General features: G+C 41.6%; 1 protein-coding gene across 1 annotated transcript in view; it reads right to left on the bottom strand.

Moving 5' to 3' along the window:
* The window catches only part of ERN1 (endoplasmic reticulum to nucleus signaling 1), a 111603-nt gene that overhangs the window by 24970 nt on the left and 69050 nt on the right, over positions 1-17583 (bottom strand). Inside the window, exons 4-9 of the mRNA XM_070740367.1 lie at positions 17314-17392; positions 8085-8157; positions 6623-6745; positions 4414-4515; positions 3667-3928; positions 501-579 (exon numbers count right to left, since the gene is read on the bottom strand). Coding sequence (XP_070596468.1) covers positions 501-579; positions 3667-3928; positions 4414-4515; positions 6623-6745; positions 8085-8157; positions 17314-17392 — 718 coding nt within the window. The remainder of the gene's footprint in view (positions 1-500; positions 580-3666; positions 3929-4413; positions 4516-6622; positions 6746-8084; positions 8158-17313; positions 17393-17583) is intronic.

Genomic DNA, 17583 nt, shown 5'->3' with positions numbered 1-17583 from the left:
TGGTTCCAGAGGGCAGGGGCCGCCACAGAGAAGGCTCTTCCCCTGGGGCCCACCAAACGACATTGTTTGGTCGACGGGACCTGGAGAAGGCCAACTCTGTGGGACCTTATCGGCTGCTGGGATTCGTGCGGTAATATTTAAATCTCTGGATTTAAACGTTTTACATTTATACACAGCTCTGTGGAATTCACATAACTTTTCCATTTTTGTTACACAATTTGGGGATAGGCAGCTAATGTTTTTCAGAAATTTGGAACTGTAATTTACACAAGCCACTGCTGCCGGTCACGCTGGTAGATTCTTAAACGTGCAGTGCAAAGCATGTGGGAGTTTATGCTGGACTTAAGAAATCCAAGTATTTTTTTTTCTTGAATTAAACCAAATAAAGGGAAATCAAACACAATTCATTAAATATACTGGATGTTCATCCAAACTGTGGTGAAATAGACAAAGAAGCGGGAGATCTGGTTTGTGGGTTACATCAGCTCCACCACACTTACCATAATAGCCACTCCTTCGTGTACCATCGATGGCGAAGCGTATAAGCCGGTAGAGTATTTCCCTACATAAAGTGTTGGCCTAGCGGAAGAACATTGGGAACCAGGAAAAAAAAAGTTAATAGTGCCATGCCTGTATTATCCAGCACGCCCAACAGGTACAGTGCCCGAGGCTTATACAAATGTTTTACGTTAAGGAAGATTGCGAAAATAGGGAAACGACGAAGTAAACTTTGCCTTGAAATTGCCCTTGGAAAATAAACAGAAATGGACCATTGAACTTCACCTATTATTATGGGTTCTCAAATTTTAAAAAAAGGACTGATTGAAAAATACCGTGCAGGCAGTTCTTGACTTACAACCACAACTGGAACCAGAATTTCCACTGCTAAACAAGGCAGTGGTTAAAGCATCGTGTCCCATTTTGCGACCTTGTCTGCAATGGTTGTTAACTGAATCACAGCAGTTAAGCAAATCATGGGCCATTAAGCGAATCTGACTTCCCCCATTAACTTTTGCTCCTTGGGAAGCCGGCTGGGAAGGTCATAAATGGCGATCAGGTGATCCTGGGATGCTACAACTATTGTAAAATACATGCCAAGCACTCAATTTTGATCCCGTGACCAGAGGGAATGCTGCAAGGGTCATTAAATTGGAGACTCATAAGTCAAGATTTTTTTTTCATTGACAATGGAAATTTTAACAGTCGCTAAATGAATGGTTATAAGTCAAGGGCCTCCTGTATAGGTCCAGGATTGCATTGAGGGGCCTAAGATGATTATAGCAGAAAGGCCCTAAAAGGATCAGCGTGCTAAGGATTTTTACCAAAGTTTTAATAGAGACTTGAACACTCTCCTCTCCTCTCCTTCTCCCTCTCTCTATTTCATCCTCCAGAGATATTGCTCTCAACATAAGTTATGCTTTACTGTTACTAGGCCAATGTGCATTCACAAAAAAGGACAGGTGAGAAAAAACAGGCAACGTTTCCCCTTGTTTCTGGATAACTCCTGGCAGTACCCACCTCCATGTGGAAATTATTAGAATCTTTTTCAAGTGCCACAAAAGGGTGGGAATTTTTTTTTCTTTTGGTATGGATTAACTATTGGCACAGCCTGGTTTTTCCCTGCACCCGTGCCTGTGTCACATGGACACTTGTATATATGGCTCACTGCATTAGGACCACTACACCAGCCATGATCATCAATGGCGGCCCTCAAACTATGTCCTAGAACAGGGGTGTCAAATACAAGGCCCGCAGGCTGCATCCGGCCCGCAGTGTGGTCAGATCCAGTCCATGGGGCTGTCCTGGAAAATTTAAGGGGCTGTCCTGTGTTGCTTCAGCCCGGACTACCCAATGCAGTTTGGGGAGTGGTGTCAAACTGGCCACGCCCACCCAGTCAGCCACGCCCACCCCACCCCTTGAGGTCACTACAACCCTGATGCAGCCGTTAATGGAATTGAGTTTGACAGCCCTGTTCTAGAGAGACATTCAGGCCTCAGGCAAAACAGCCCCTACCGAGCCCTTTGCCTAGATGTCATTGCATTTGTCTACATGTGCAGGGTTTTATTAAAATTGCATAGGAGATATCCTTTCAACAGGGAACAAACCTTGGATTTCTATTTGCATCTTTTGTGGCCCCTGTGCGGAGATTTATTCTTGTGCTTGTTTTGGGGTTGCCGTTAACGTTGCCTGCTGAGTTTCTCACGAGCAAATGTGAATAATGGCAACAGAAGAGGCATCTGGAGTCTAGGATATCTGAGTTCTTTTCAATGCAAAGAGCTCTTCTTCCATAACCCACAGACTAACACAAAAATGGCTATGGGAAAGTACAGGAAGTTCTCAAGTTATGACCACAATTGAGCCCAAGATTTCTGTTCTTAAACTGAAACAAGTAAGCTTTGCCCCATTTTACAATCTTTCTTGCCACAGTTGTTAAGTGAATCATGGGGCACTGTTAAGTTAATAACGTGGCTGTTAAGTGAATCACTGCCATTGTTAAGTTGATAATACATAGAAACATAGAAACATAGAAGATTGACGGCAGAAAAAGACCTCATGATCCATCTAGTCTGCCCTTATACTATTTCCTGTATTTTATCTTACAATGGATATATGTTTATCCCAGGCATGTTTAAATTCAGTTACTGTGGATTTACCAACCATGTCTGCTGGAAGTTTGTTCTAAGCATCTACTATTCTTTCAGTAAAATAATATTTTCTCATGTTGCTTTTGATCTTTCCCCCAACTAACTTCAGATTGTGTCCCCTTGTCCTTGTGTTCACTTTCCTATTAAAAACACTTCCCTCCTGGATCTTATTTAACCCTTTAACGTATTTAAATGTTTCAATCATGTCCCCCCTTTTCCTCCCTACAGTTGTTAAGTGAATCACGGCCATTAAGTTAATAACTTGGTTGATACGTGAATCACTGCCATTGTTAAGTTACCATGGTTGAATCTGGTTCCCCATTGACTTGGCTTGTTAGAGGTCACAAAAAGAGATCACATCACCCTTTAAGTACATGCCAGTTACCATGTATCTCAGTTTCGATCACATGACTATGCTGTAATGGTTGTACGTGTAAAAAAACCAGTCATAAGTCCCTTTTTTCAGGGCCCTTGTAATTTGAACGGCCACTAAAAAAACTGCTGTAAGGTGAGGACTGTCTGTAATGGGAGACTGTACTTGAATCGCATACAGAATCAGATTGATTATTGAAACTCTGTAAGAGTTTATCAAACTCTGGCTCAGCTGTTTGATAAAACTAAAAACCAGTGGTTCTCAACCTGGGGGTTGGGATCCCTTTGGGGGTTGAACGTCCGTTTTACAGAGGTCGTCTAAGATCCTGGGAAAAGACAAGTTTCCCATGGTGTTAGGAACTAAAGCTTCTATTCTGGTGTCTTCGAACATATTTTTACAATCCAACCAATCAGGCGTTTACAATGGGGGTCTCTCTCTGACCTTCCTGCCAATCAGCTTAAAGATCTGTTGGGAGAATTAGCACTAGACTTATGGTTGGGGGTCACCACAACATGAGGAACTGCATTAAGGGGTCGTGACATTAGAAAGGTTGAGAACCATTGGTCTAAATGCACATTTTTTGACAATCAACCAAACAGGCCATGATTGGGGACGGGGCGGGGGAGTTGGGAAGCCTCTCACACTCACATTAGTTTGCTTTTGGTCTCTGTTTCTTTGGGAAATGGGTATTTCCACTTGGTGATGCGCCCAACTTCACCGGACATGAACGTCAAGTAGCGCAGGGTCTCGACCCCCACATTGGTGTGCATTACTTTCCATAAGCCTTCCCGCTGCCAGATGTAAAAGGCTACAACGGGGGAGCCGTAATTCTGGATCCACAAGACATCCCCGGACTCACTGTCCACAGTCACCACGAGTCCGTCTCCATTAGATGCAAAGTGAGACATTTCTGGAATGGGCACAGATTAAAACAACAACAACACATCTTCACAATTAGACAAAACAAGCAGTATATTTTTTAAGATTGGTTTTTACATAATGGGTTTTTAACTGTTTTTAGTATTGGATTTTGTTATACTGTATACTGTTTTACTGCTGTTGTTAGCCGCCCCGAGTCTGCGGAGAGGGGCGGCATACAAATCAAATCAATCAACCAACCAGCCAACCAATCGAATCAATCAATCAAATCAAATCAAATCAAATCAAATCAATCAAATCAACCAAATCAAATCAATCAAATCAATCAAATCAATCAATCAAATCAAATAATCAAATCAATCGAATCAAATCAATCAAACCAATCAAACCAATCAAATCAACCAATCAATCAATCAATAAATAAATAAAAAATGGGGGGGGAGAGAAATATTGGGAAACACCCCCCCCCCCAGCAGTCTTATTGCTTCAGCTTGCAAGTAGGATGAATGTTCTTACTATATTGGGTGTCCTCCTCGGGCAACGTTGCCGCGTAATTGAAATAAGTGGCATTCCAGCGGAGTTCCTTACTCTTGGTATCGTACATGGTGATGGTATACTCTGTTGAAAGGAAAACAACATTTTGTGAAGGAGGAAAAAAATAAGTAAGAATGGTTTCGAGTCTCTTTCTACTAGCACGCAGAGCAAAAGTGTACCGGGAAATTCTTACCAGCCTCTGGTTGGCCATTGTGGGGCAAAAAAGATTTGAGTCTAATCCCGCACAACTCTCTTGTGCAATCTTTATGAAATCAGAGATTACCAAGCTGTTTTCTCTCTTTTTTAAAATTTTTTAATTAATGTTTAACAAATTTATATTACACACAACATAAAACAGTGCATAGTGAAATGTGCCCCCCACCCAGACACACACACATTCCCCACCACCAAATCGGGGGTGTTCTTGTATAGTCCACTTGACCCAAGAGCAATATATCTATTTACATATTATAGAGTGATTCCAATTTATTTCTTGTAGCTTGGTCTCGGATTCTGCTCGTCATATATCATCTTACCTTGCCAAGCTGTTTTCTCCTTAGACAAAAGCCTCGGTGTATTTCACTGAATAGCAGCCAGCAGCAGTATCTCCTTGTGAGTGGGAAGCTAATCTGATCTCTTGGTGTAAGGCTTTCATCTTTATAAAACAACCCTACAAAGCACGTTTCCTTCTCCTCCACAGGTGATCTAAGAACAGGGGTCTCCAAACTTGGTGACTTTAAGACTTGTGGACTTCAACTCCCAGGGAGTTGAAGTCCACAAGTCTTAAAGTTGCCAAGGTTGGAGACCCCTGATCTAAGACACACATCAGGGGAAGATTGCTATTACCGGCTGCTATTGGTGCACTGTGCACGCAGCTTTGGTTGTGTTGCATGAGCAGGAGGCAAAAACGTGCCGAAATCTCACGTGCGCGAGCATTCCCTTGTGAGAATTTGTTTCTGCACATGCGCACAAAGCAAAAAATATGAAAAATTAAAGAAAAAATATGGCGGCACCCATAGGATTGGTGCTAGAGCAGTCGCACACAAATTGCGCAATCTGGAGGCCGCTACCAGTGCGCAGTCATCTACCGCACCAGTAGTAACCCATCCCTGACACACATGCATGTACACACACACACACACACACACACACACACACACAGTCTCACTCACTAAACAAAGGGGACACTCATAAGTTAGTTCTGGAGCTGATGTGGATTACCTGTGGAAGCCTGTGAGTCTTGGCCAAATGGCAATCCCCGTTTTAGTTTTTTCAACACTGACACAAAGGACTAACAGGGGCTCACGAGGTTAGAACACTGGGCTGACCATCGGCAGGCTCATGTTTGAGACCCATTGTTGCCACGGGGAGAGTTCCCATCACATACTCCAATTTGTGCCAACCCAGCGGTTTGAAAACGAACAACTTGGAAGTAGATAAATGGGTACCACTTCGGAGGGCAATAAGGATGTGAAAGGAGCCCCCGATGGGACATCCCCCAGGACAACTGTGATGTCACTGGCAAATCCTTTCAACACAAAAATACTTTGGTGCTTCTGACACAGATGTATAAGACTGACACAAAGCCATCGCAGAGGCTGAACTACAAGAATGTTTACTCTGCTCTCCTAAGAACTCCAGGATGGCAGGGGAACTTTAGTATAATTAATCTATCTATCTATCTATCTATCTATCTATCTATCTATCTATCTATCTATCTATCTATCTATCTATCTATCTATTGGATTTGTATGCCACCCCTCTCCGCAGACTCGGGGTGGCTAACAACAATGATAAAAACAGCATGTAGAAATCAAATTAATAAAACAACTAAAACCCTTATAATAAAACCAAACATACACACAAACATACCATGCATAACTTGTAATGACCTAGGGGGAAGGAATATCTTAACTCCCCCATGCCTGGCGGCATAAATGAGTCTTGAGTAGTTTACGAAAGACAGGGAGGGTGGGGGCAGTTCTAATCTCCGGGGGGAGTTGGTTCCAGAGGGCCGGGGCCGCAGAGAAGGCTCTTCCCCTGGGGCCCGCCAAACGACATTGTTTAGTTGACAGGACCCGGAGAAGGCCAACTCTGTGGGGTCTTATCGATCACTGGGATTCGTGCGGTAGCAGGCGGTTCCGGAGGTACCTCCCTTTCCCCATGTGTTGGCTTTTCAAAACTTCCTTACCTGTCCGACCGAGATACAGCAGTGAGGTAGATGGGCACAAGCTTTCAGCAAATGAAGAGGTTAAAGTCTGCTGTTTTTCTCCTGTTGCAAGGTCTACTACATACCAGCTGTCCTGCTTCTTCCCTAATAGTAAACATCAACATGAGTATAATTAGGCTTGAAGGGAAGGAGTGCACTTAGTCCTTGATTTACAACCATTTGTTTAGTGGGCATTCAAAGTTATGTAAGTGCTGAAGAAATTACTTATGGCCAGCTGTTCTTGTATTCAGGTAATAATAGGAATTCTTGGCAATCAGTATGTATTTATAATGGTTGCAGTGTCCTGAGATAAAATGATTTATGTTTGTGACCTTCCTAGCCAACTTCCAATTAGCAAAGTCAATAGAGGAAGTTGGATTCACTTAATGACTTTGTGACTCGCATAACAATAGCAGAGATTCATTTCATAACCATGGCAAAAAAGCTCCTAAATATAAAATAAAAATATAAAATAATTTTTAAAAATTGAGCATGATTCACTTAACTTAATGATTACCTTGCTTATCAAGGGAAGTTCCAATCTTAATTGTGATCGTAAATTGAGGACTACCTGTATTTTCAGAATCAGTTTCCTGCCTACTAACCACTAAGATATATGCTTTATCATCTGGATCTTCTATGAACACGAAACAACAGAAGCTCACAGCATTGGCAAAAATCCAGCCAGTGAATTAACATCTGAAGATTAAGTAAAATTCAGGTAATCCCAAAACAAACAAAAAGATGAAAGTCAAACAAGCAAAGAACAACTCTACACAACTGCAATATGGAGACCGTTTTTGGTATCCTGTTAAACATAACATTGTACCCGGCACACAAAATATTCCTAAATTAACTTCAGTGCATAAAAATGACAAAATAATCTTTGGATTGTTGCGTAAGGAATTATAAACTAGATTTAAACATGAGAAAAATATAACAGAGCCTTAAAGGGAAGCAAGTACAGTGTTCCCTCAATTTTCGCGGGGGATGCGTTCCGAGACCACCCGTGAAAGTCGAATTTCCGCAAAGTAAAGATGCGGAAATAAATACACTATTTTTGGCTATGAACAGTATCAAAAGCCTTCCCTTAACACTTTAAACCCCTAAATTACAATTTCCCATTCCCATTTAGATTATTACTCATCTTGTTAATTTATTAAAGTTTATTAAAAAAATATTTATTAAGGGTGGACGAAAGTTTGGCAATGACATATGACGTCATCGGGCGGGAAAAACCGTGGTATAGGAAAAAAACCTGCGAAGTATTTTTTAATTAATATTTTTGAAAAACCGTGGTATAGACTTTTCGCGAAGTTCGAACCCGCGAAAATCAAGGGAACACTGTATTCTGGAGGCACAATGCCCTGTGTTTTATATTCACATGGACACACTATATAAAATACATGCAGCTATTATTTTTTAGAAAAAAATGGAACATTACCCATGTATAGAATTCCATCCGAACTGCGGCAAGGAGAGGCCTGGACAAGCTCTGGGATGGTGAATGGCAGTTTCTAGAACATAAATATTCATATTAGCCACCTTCACTTCATAGCAAACATTGAGTGAGGATTGCAAGACAAAGACAATTGATGAATCCCATTTCAAAGCAGGTTGTTATTAAAGGGGACTGCCAGATTGTTTCATGTACGTCAATACCAATTACCGGTAGCAATACCTGCCATCTGCATTTGCCTTGCGTCACACAAGACAGCAAAGATTTATATCAGCAACTAAATCTGCAGTATTGATTTGGGGTCATTGCTACTTTCCCAGCGAAGAGGTATCTGTAAATCTTACGTTTTGACCCTCTTGCATCCTTTTTGCTAAATGTACCGTGTACCTCCCTTATTTTACTACTGATTGGAACTTTGTTCACATTCCATAGGGCAGTGTTTCCCAACCTTGGCAAATTGAAGATATCTGGACTTCAACTCCTAGAATTCCCCAGCCAGCGAATTCTGGGAGTTGAAGTCCAGATATCTTCAAGTTGCTAAGGTTGGGAAACATTGCCCTAGGGCAATGATGGTGAACCTTCTTTGGTTTGTTAAAAGGGTGTGTGTGCATACACTAGCATGCATGCCTGTACTCATACTCATTCCTCCCCCCCCCCCATGAATGCGCCCGTGCTGCCTCTGTGCATGGACATAACACCCTTGCCCCAGCACACGCGCACAGGCTTCACTGAAGCCTGGGACGGTGAAAAAATGGGCAAACCTGAAGTTTGGAAAAACAGACTTCCAATTTGCCCGTTGTGCTGTTTTTAGCACTCTGGAGGCTTCAGGGAAACTTCCCTGAAGCCTCTGGAGGGCGAAACGGCCTTTCTCAAGGCCAAAAATCAGCGGAGCCAACATAGGGTAACACCTTGCGTGCCCTCCAATATGGCTCTTTGTGCCACCTGTGGCACCTGTACCATAGGTTCGCCATCACTGCCCTAGGGAGCACCTGAAGGTTTCTATTTTGAGAAGCAAGTCCAGGAAAAGGAAGCAGGTGCTATTGCGGCATGATGCACACTTCGTTTCAGAATGGAAGAAGATGGTACAACTATTTGCTCTAAACACACGTACAACAGATGTATGATGACAGCAGAGGCTAAAATGGAACACTGTGGCAGGGATAGAGAAAGAGAAAAGCATCACAAATCAACCCTCCCAAACAAAACGAAACAAAAACGGACCCTGTCTTTTCATTGTAATTATTTATCTAAAAAGAAAAGCAAACTGTGTTTTAAATTTAGTTACAGTATTTATCTGGTCTCGTACTTCCTGAAAGGAGTTCGTGGTACGTCCTGGCCCCGTCAGAGGCTGGGTCTGAGGAGCAGGAGGAGGAGATGGAGCTGGGGTTGAAGGAGAAATGACCGGAGGAACAGGATGAAGTAGTCCCAGGTCCCCTGAGCTTGGGAAGGGTTAAAAGGGGAGGAGGAGAGAGGGTGCAGGTTGACCAAGCAAGGGGGTAGTAGAGGGCAGAGGAGTGATGGAGTTCTGGCAATGAGCAACTACCTCCCCCCAACCGGATCCCTGTGCACGGAGAAAGCAGAGGAGGCAGGATCAGCGCAGGGCAACCTGATGACTCAAGAGGAGGGTGCCCTGCCCCTTTTCACAAGGTTCATCTGTGGAATGAAATGGAGATGCCATTGGGAGGGGCACTTGTTGGGAACCAATGTTGCCTTTTTCCAGTCTCACCATTGGATACTTTGTTTACCTTGTCCTGCCTGCCTTGCCCTGTGCTGTGACTCCGACAGGGAGGCGGTTGGGGAGGCACATGGGCCAGTCCTGGAGTCTGGGGAAGGCGCTGATGAGTGCATCGGAGGCAGAGATGGGGTCAAGGTGTTGCTTCTATGCCCAGTCCCGGGTCATCACAGGGTAGTATAACCAGTGATGGGCTGCACCCGGTACGTGTGGGATCATCGATCCGTTAAAAAAAATGGAGATGCATGCGCATCTCTGTGCCCCCGACACGTGCATGCACGAGATTTCATTTCTGCGCAGGTGCCCAAAGTAAAACCTTGCACAACTTCTGCGCATGTGTGGAAGCAAAAACATAGGTGAAAATTGCCCCAATTGTGCGACATTTTGCTTCAGGTGCATGTGCAGAAGCGAAATCTCGTGGCCCATGCCCGCCCCAGCAAGCATCAAAGAGGCATACCGGTAGGTGCCGGCGATGGTGGCCCTTCGCTGAGTACAACCCTCTGTGTTTTACATTTATTTATTATTTATTTATTACTTAGATTTGTATGCCGCCCCTCTCCGAAGACTCGGGGCGGCTCACAACATGTAAAAACAAATCATAAGCAATCAGGCAAATTTAAAATATTTAAATATTTAAAAAACCCCATATGCTAACAGTCACACACACAGACATACCATGCATAAATTAAACGTGCCCAGGGGGAGATGTTTCAGTTACATGCATGATAACCTTGGGAAGTTAGGAATCGAGGACTAGCCCCAAATGACTCAATGGGCTGAATGGTCCATCTTGATCTTCTCGATCAATGGTCAGTGTTCCTGCTTCGGATATCTCTATGCTTCAACATTGAGTAGTGACTTTTAGCACTGACTAATTGTCCCACCAGCAAAGTTAGTACGGAATGTAAAATTCCACATGGTGCCCAGGACTGTGATCCTTTGCAAGAACATACAGTGCATTCATGCAGTTTATGGGATATTTACTCACTGGATACCTGTTTGCAGAACCTACTTTATCCTCACACCTGTGTGTATCACAAAACTACTACACACATATGGCATGTACCCACTATAAAGATGTTGTATTTGAACTCAAGAAGGCCTGGACAGAGCAAAGATCAAATAATATATCTACGGAGTCTACGGAGAGGGGCGGCATACAAATCTAATTAATAATAATAATAATAATAATAATAATAATAATAATAATACGTAGCACTTTAATATCTATATAGTAAAAAAAATCTGAAACTTCTACATTTTAGAGATAAAAATAGAGGCACTTGGGTAGATCTCTATCACCCCATATTCTCACATCCATACTACCTTCTGATTGCAGAGCCTTTGCCAGTAGCCATGCCAAGTGGGGTAGAATGGATTTGTAATCCCAACCCACCTGGAGGGCAAATGGCTAGACAGCGCCATTCTACCTACCGTATTTTTCGGAATATAAGACGTACCGGTATATAAGACACACCCAGATTTCAAAGAGGTAAGTAAGAAAAAAAGTTTATGTCCTCCCCAGCTGCCAGGAGCATTCTGCAGGCCTCCCAAACCCTCTGCACACTCCGTTTTCCCCCGCAAAAATGGACCTGCTTTTCACCTGGGTTTTTTGCGAAAAACAGGGCATGCAGAGGGTTTGGGAAGCCTGCAGAGTGCTCCTGGGGGTTGTAGGAAAGCAAAAATACTTTCTTGGGGGGGCAAAAAATGAACCATTTTCCACCCATTTTTTGCAGAAATGGGGTGCGCAGAGGGTTTGGGAGGCCTGCAGAGTGCTCCTGGGGGCGGGTAAAGGTGCATCTTATACTCTGAAAAATAGGGTAGTTCATATAGTGAGCCTTTATGTACAGTACAGACAAGCCAGATTGATCAAAATTATTATGGTGCTTGAGTGACCCACATCAAATAGCAAGGCAGATTTGGCAGACAAAACTATACTGCAATGACAGATATTTTGCTTTTAGCTTCTTTTTCCCCCCCTTCTTCTTTGGCTCTTGTTGACTCCATGGACAGGTTCGGGCAGTTTTGTTGGTGAGATCACAGAAGTGGCTTGCCTTCTTTTTCCTAGGATTCCTGAGAAATTGACTGGGCTCAGACAAATCTTTTATGCTTCAAATGGGATTATAACTGACTGTCTTTTGCTTTCTAGCCAGGTGCCTTAGCCACTACACCAAACTGGCTGTCTGAGCTCATTAATGTTTGCCAAATTATTCATCCCAGAAGAAAAATAATATTGCAACCGTTAAGAAAATTGGGTATCCTTGAATGAATAATTCAAAAGCCCTGGGAAGTATTAGTAAAGTATTACAAGCAGAGAACAATACAGGCAGTCCTCGACTTGTGACCATAATTGAGCCTTACATTTCTGTTGTTAAGTGGAACCGGACCAGGGTATCTCTGAGACCGCCTTGTGCCGCACAAATCCCAGCGACCAGTTAGGTCCCACAGAGTGGGCCTTCTCCGGGTCCCATCAACTAAACAATGTCGTTTGGCGGGGCCCAGGGGAAAAGCCTTCTCTGTGGCGGCCCCGGCCCTCTGGAACCAGCTCCCCCCGGAGATTAGAACTGCCCCCACCCTCCTTGCCTTTCGTAAACTCCTTAAAACCCACCTCTGCCATCAGGCATGGGGGAACTGAGATATTCTTTCCCCCTAGGCCTTTACAATTTATGCATGGTATGTATGTTTGTATGGATGATTAGTTTTACAATAAGGGTTTTTTAGTTGTTTTTAGTATTGGATTTACATGCTGTTTTTTGTCACTGTTGTTAGCTGCCCCGAGTCTACGGAGAGGGGCGGCATACAAATCCAGTAAGTAAGTAAGTAAGTAAGTAAGTAAGTAAGTAAGTAAGTAAGTAAGTAAGTCAGTCAGTCAGTCAGTCAGTCAATCAATCAATCAATCAATCAATCAATCAATCATTTGTTAAGTGAGCTCTGCCCCATTTTACGACCTTTGTTGCCACAGCTGTTAGGTGAATCACTGTGGTCTTTAAGTTAGTTAACAGTCAGTATTGGGTTGCTACCAGTACAGAAGAGGATGGCACGAGCTTCTGCTTCTGCGCATGCAGCAAAAATCGTGAGATTTCAGCTCTTTTTTTTTTTGCATCTGCGCATGCGCGGAAGCAAAAAAATTGCCTAAATCTCACACGCGCACACTTGGTTTTGCTTCCTATGCATGCACAGAAGCAAAAACACGCTGGGCAGCGCACATGCGCAGGCAGGAGAACAAGAACTGCGCATGCAGTGCACCAGTAGCGGCAGTAATGGGAATCTGCCACGGTAACAGTTATTAAGTGAATCTGGCTTTGGTCATGGGTGTCAAACTCACCATGTCACATGACGTTTCAGGATGTTTTCCCCATTCACAGAGCTGGGGTGGGCATGGCCTGTGCATGGGCCGCCTTTGTGACACCCCTGACTTTGCTTGCCAGAAGGTCACAAAACGTGATTACATTATTCCCCCAGGACATTTATTTATTTATTCGACTTCTATGCCGCCCAATCCCGAAGGACTCAAGGCGGCTTACAACAGTGGTACAAATATAAGAATAGATACAAAACAGTAAAGGAAGTCGAATAGTTGCCTGAGATTAAAAGATAAACTAAAAAACCCATAAAAAGTTATTATTAAAAAAAGGGGAAAAAGAAAAACACACTCATATACATACACACCATTCTTACAGTTGCAACCCTCATAAATTTGAGTCAGGTGGCAAGTGCCTGAATTTCAATCACATGACCATTAATTTAAAATTAATTAAAAAATTTATTTAAAAAAATCACATGACCATGGGCGTGCTGAACTGGTCACAAATGTGAAAAATGGCCATAAGTCCAGTGCTGTTGTAAATATGAACGATCACTCAATGAATGGTTGTAAGTCGAGGATTATCTGTATCCAGTGAAAGGTAGGAGATGAAACACCGGCTATGATTTCAAGAGCTTCAGCACAGCAAGGGGGCCTTCTAGTTCAGTGTTTCCCAACCTTGGCAACTTGAAGACATTTGGACTTCAACTCCCAGAATTCCCCAGCCAGCGAATGCTGGCTGGGGAATTCTGGGAGTTGAAGTCCAGATATCTTCAAGTTGCCAAGGTTGGGAAACACTGTTCTAGTTTATAAGGAACCGCAGTGAACATTATCTCTCAAGCATAAGCGTAATTGTGTTTCTGGGATGAGCTTAACTGCCCAAAATAGCAATTCGGATCCCCTGAAGCATTAATATAAAAAATAAAAAGACATGGCCACAATGTTCAAGATCACAAAAAGTACTTCACGTTTTGTATTTGAGGTCTGTGGGCAGGAAGAAAAGACATACTTCTCGCACTGAAGTAGTACAATATGCTATGAAACAGATCTCAATCTTCCCAAGAAATTGGCGAGAACGTACTAAAGCACTTGAGTAAAGTGCAGTTTAGTATTATTTCTAAATACACAGTGTGATTTCTACTTTCTTGTGGGAAGATGAAAAGTCTAGCGTAATTGCCACCTTCAGGAGGACCTCAGGGTACTTCAAAGCTTCTTAACACTCTAAAGGCCGCAAGTGCTAACAAAACAATGTTGAGAAAAGGTTGACACCTACACAGAATGGAGAAAAGGTGACTTATACTGGGAAAAAACTTTTCCTTCACTTCCTCCTGCCCATTTCAGACTTCTCCAACTTGCTGCTTTTCAAATAGAAACATAGAAGACTGACAGCAGAAAAAGACCTCGTGGTCCATCTAGTCTGCCCTTATACTATTTCCTGTGTTTTATCTTAGGATGGATATATGTTTATCCCTGGCATGTTTAAATTCAGTTACTGTGGATTTACCAACCACGTCTGCTGGAAGTTTGTTCCAAGGATCTACTACTCTTTCAGTGAAATAATATTTCCTCACGTTGCTTTTGATCTTTCCCCCAACTAACTTCAGATTGTGTCCCCTTGTTCTTGTGTTCACTTTCCTATTAAAAACACTTCCCTCCTGGACCTTATTTAACCCTTTAACATATTTAAATGTTTCGATCATGTCCCCCCTTTTCCTTCTGTCCTCCAGACTATACAGATTGAGTTCATTAAGTCTTTCCTGATATATTTCATGCTTAAGACCTTCCACCATTCTTGTAGCCCGTCTTTGGACCCGTTCAATTTTGTCAATATCTTTTTGTAGGTGAGGTCTCCAGAACTGAACACAGTACTCCAAATGTGGTCTCACCAGCGCTCTATATAAGGGGATCACAATCTCCCTCCTCCTGCTTGTTATACCTCTAGCTATGCAGCCAAGCATCCTATTTGCTTTTCCTACCGCCCGACCACACTGCTCACCCATTTTGAGACTGTCAGAAATCACTACCCCTAAATCCTTCTCTTCTGAAGTTTTTGCTAACACAGAACTGCCAATGCAATACTCAGATTGAGGATTCCTTTTCCCCAAGTGCATTATTTTACATTTGGAAACATTAAACTGCAGTTTCCATTGCTTTGACCATTTATCTAGTAAAGCTAAATCATTTACCATATTCCAAATGTCTTGCAATTCCCATTCAAAACCAAGAGAAACGTATTTTCCCCCATCAGTTGCTATTTTCTTTAATTTCAGATGCAAAAGACATTGCACTTTTCTCTAACTAAAGAAAATGTTACCAATGTGCCTTTAGGGCAATTTGAGAGGAAATATACCCCCTCCCCTTCAATAAATTGTAAGAGGAAGTCAGAACAGTTTCAGGAAGAAAAAAAAAGCCAAATTTAATCTCTATTTCATCACAAAGCTGCTTTTCTTAAGTAGCTAAGCAACAGAAATCTCTGATGAACACATCAATCCTATTTAGTTTAACCCTTGTACATTTTTTGAAAACAATGACAGAGGTGCATCACTACATGCCATTCCTGGAATTATAAACCCAAAACAAGCTTCCAAGACAATTACCTAATCTGTACAATATTTTGGTAAATGCAGATTGGATTTTATTATAGATTTTAGTTGTTATTTGTTATTTTATACTAGGATTTTTAATTGTATATCTACCGAATGTTTTTTATTTGTTCTTGTCTATGACTGTAATAAATTGAATTTCTTTTTGCAGTTTTTATTTTTTTATTTCACTTCATATTCAAACAAATGTCAATGCATATACTTTACATACATCTCAAAAACAGTGCCTAATTACATATTCCTAATCTTTTCTGTGTTAATAAACTGAATTGATTGGTTGAATTGATTGGTTGAATTGGAGTTTTATCAGGTGAAAACCAGCACTTCAGAGCATATAGAATAATTGACAAGTTCAGTACTATGGATCTGGTTTGCTGATTGGAACAGAAAGAACTATACATTTAGGAAGAATATATGGTATGTACACAACGTAAAAAAGATGCTTAGGATTTCCTATTGTGACCACCAGGCCTATTTAGGTTGCATAATTATCATACATCCACACTGCAGTATCTTTTAAAATATTTTCCAAACAAGTCTATCTGCAGCCTTCTAGTAAGAAACCTAGACATATATATATATATTCCTAAACCATAATGTGGTTTGGTTTTGGCTTGACTATCTTATTCCAAGAAACGAACCATAATTTATAAACCATAGAGGATGAAATTGTCTATTGTCATGTATCAAAAACCACCTGGTTAGTGAATTTGATGAATCCATGTGAGTCAAACTGCAATCTAGGCATTCCCATCTGTCATCTCTGCATTCCTTTTGCTATTCTTTCAACCAATTGCTGGATTTGCAATTAGATACCATAGCTCAGTATTTTAAGAGATTAGTGTTTTGCTAACTCATACTGACTTACAAGGACTGCTCAAAGCTACAGTGTAAAAAAGCGGGTCATAACCAACTCTTGCACTTAATGATTGCATCCCCAAGGCCACATGATTAAAATTTGGATGCTTAGCAACAACCTGGGTTCATATGATCATCATTTCTGGCACAGTCAGATTTGCCTCATCACCCCATCAATTAACATCTGTGGCAAAAAAAAGGTCATAAAAGCAGGCATGATTCATTTAAGGGTACCTGGCTTAGCAATGAGTGATTCTGTTTCCAATTTACAAGCAGTTAAGGACTGCCTATATAGGCCCCTGAATCTTGTATAATGTGACACATAAGAAATATTCACAATAATGATTAATGTAGAAGAGCTCTCCCAGATCTGAATTTTTATCTCTGGAGAAAAACTATTTTGCAGAGGTTTTACAGCTTTCTAATATTTCTTAAAAATAACTCCAAATGTTAGTCAAGTGAGGGTTTGTTTATATATAATGTGGGAAAGAAAAAAATATTAAACGTAAAATGAAAAAAAGGTAACATAATATTGTAAGTTATGTAGGCTTCTTCCCCAATGTTATTTCTTATTAAAATCAGAATTTTACATACATTGTCAAAAGAGATCTTCTTTAAGCAGCAAGGCAAACTAGATAAACATGCTTTGTTCATCTGAAAAACTGTTTCTCGTTCAGTGAGAACTAAATAATCACTTTGTGATCAAATTAGACTTACCGTTAAGCCTTCGTTATTCTTGCCACCAAGGGTGTATAGACTTCCATCATTGGGATCAGGAAGAAATGCCGGCCGAGGACTGAAGAAATGATTAAAACAGCAATTAGTGCATCGTATTTTGAAAAGAAGAGACAGCAGAATTGTGGTCAATGTACATTTTCTTGTGAGCATGGCTATATTACGAAACAGATGTGGTTTTTTAAAAAGTCAAATATGCATTTTTATTTAAGCAGTCATTTAAACCCCTGGTTTTGCATACTACCAGCCTCT

Source organism: Erythrolamprus reginae, chromosome 2 (assembly GCF_031021105.1).
Source record: "Erythrolamprus reginae isolate rEryReg1 chromosome 2, rEryReg1.hap1, whole genome shotgun sequence".
Lineage (NCBI taxonomy): Eukaryota > Metazoa > Chordata > Lepidosauria > Squamata > Dipsadidae > Erythrolamprus > Erythrolamprus reginae.
This window is presented reverse-complemented; position numbering and strand designations above follow the sequence as displayed.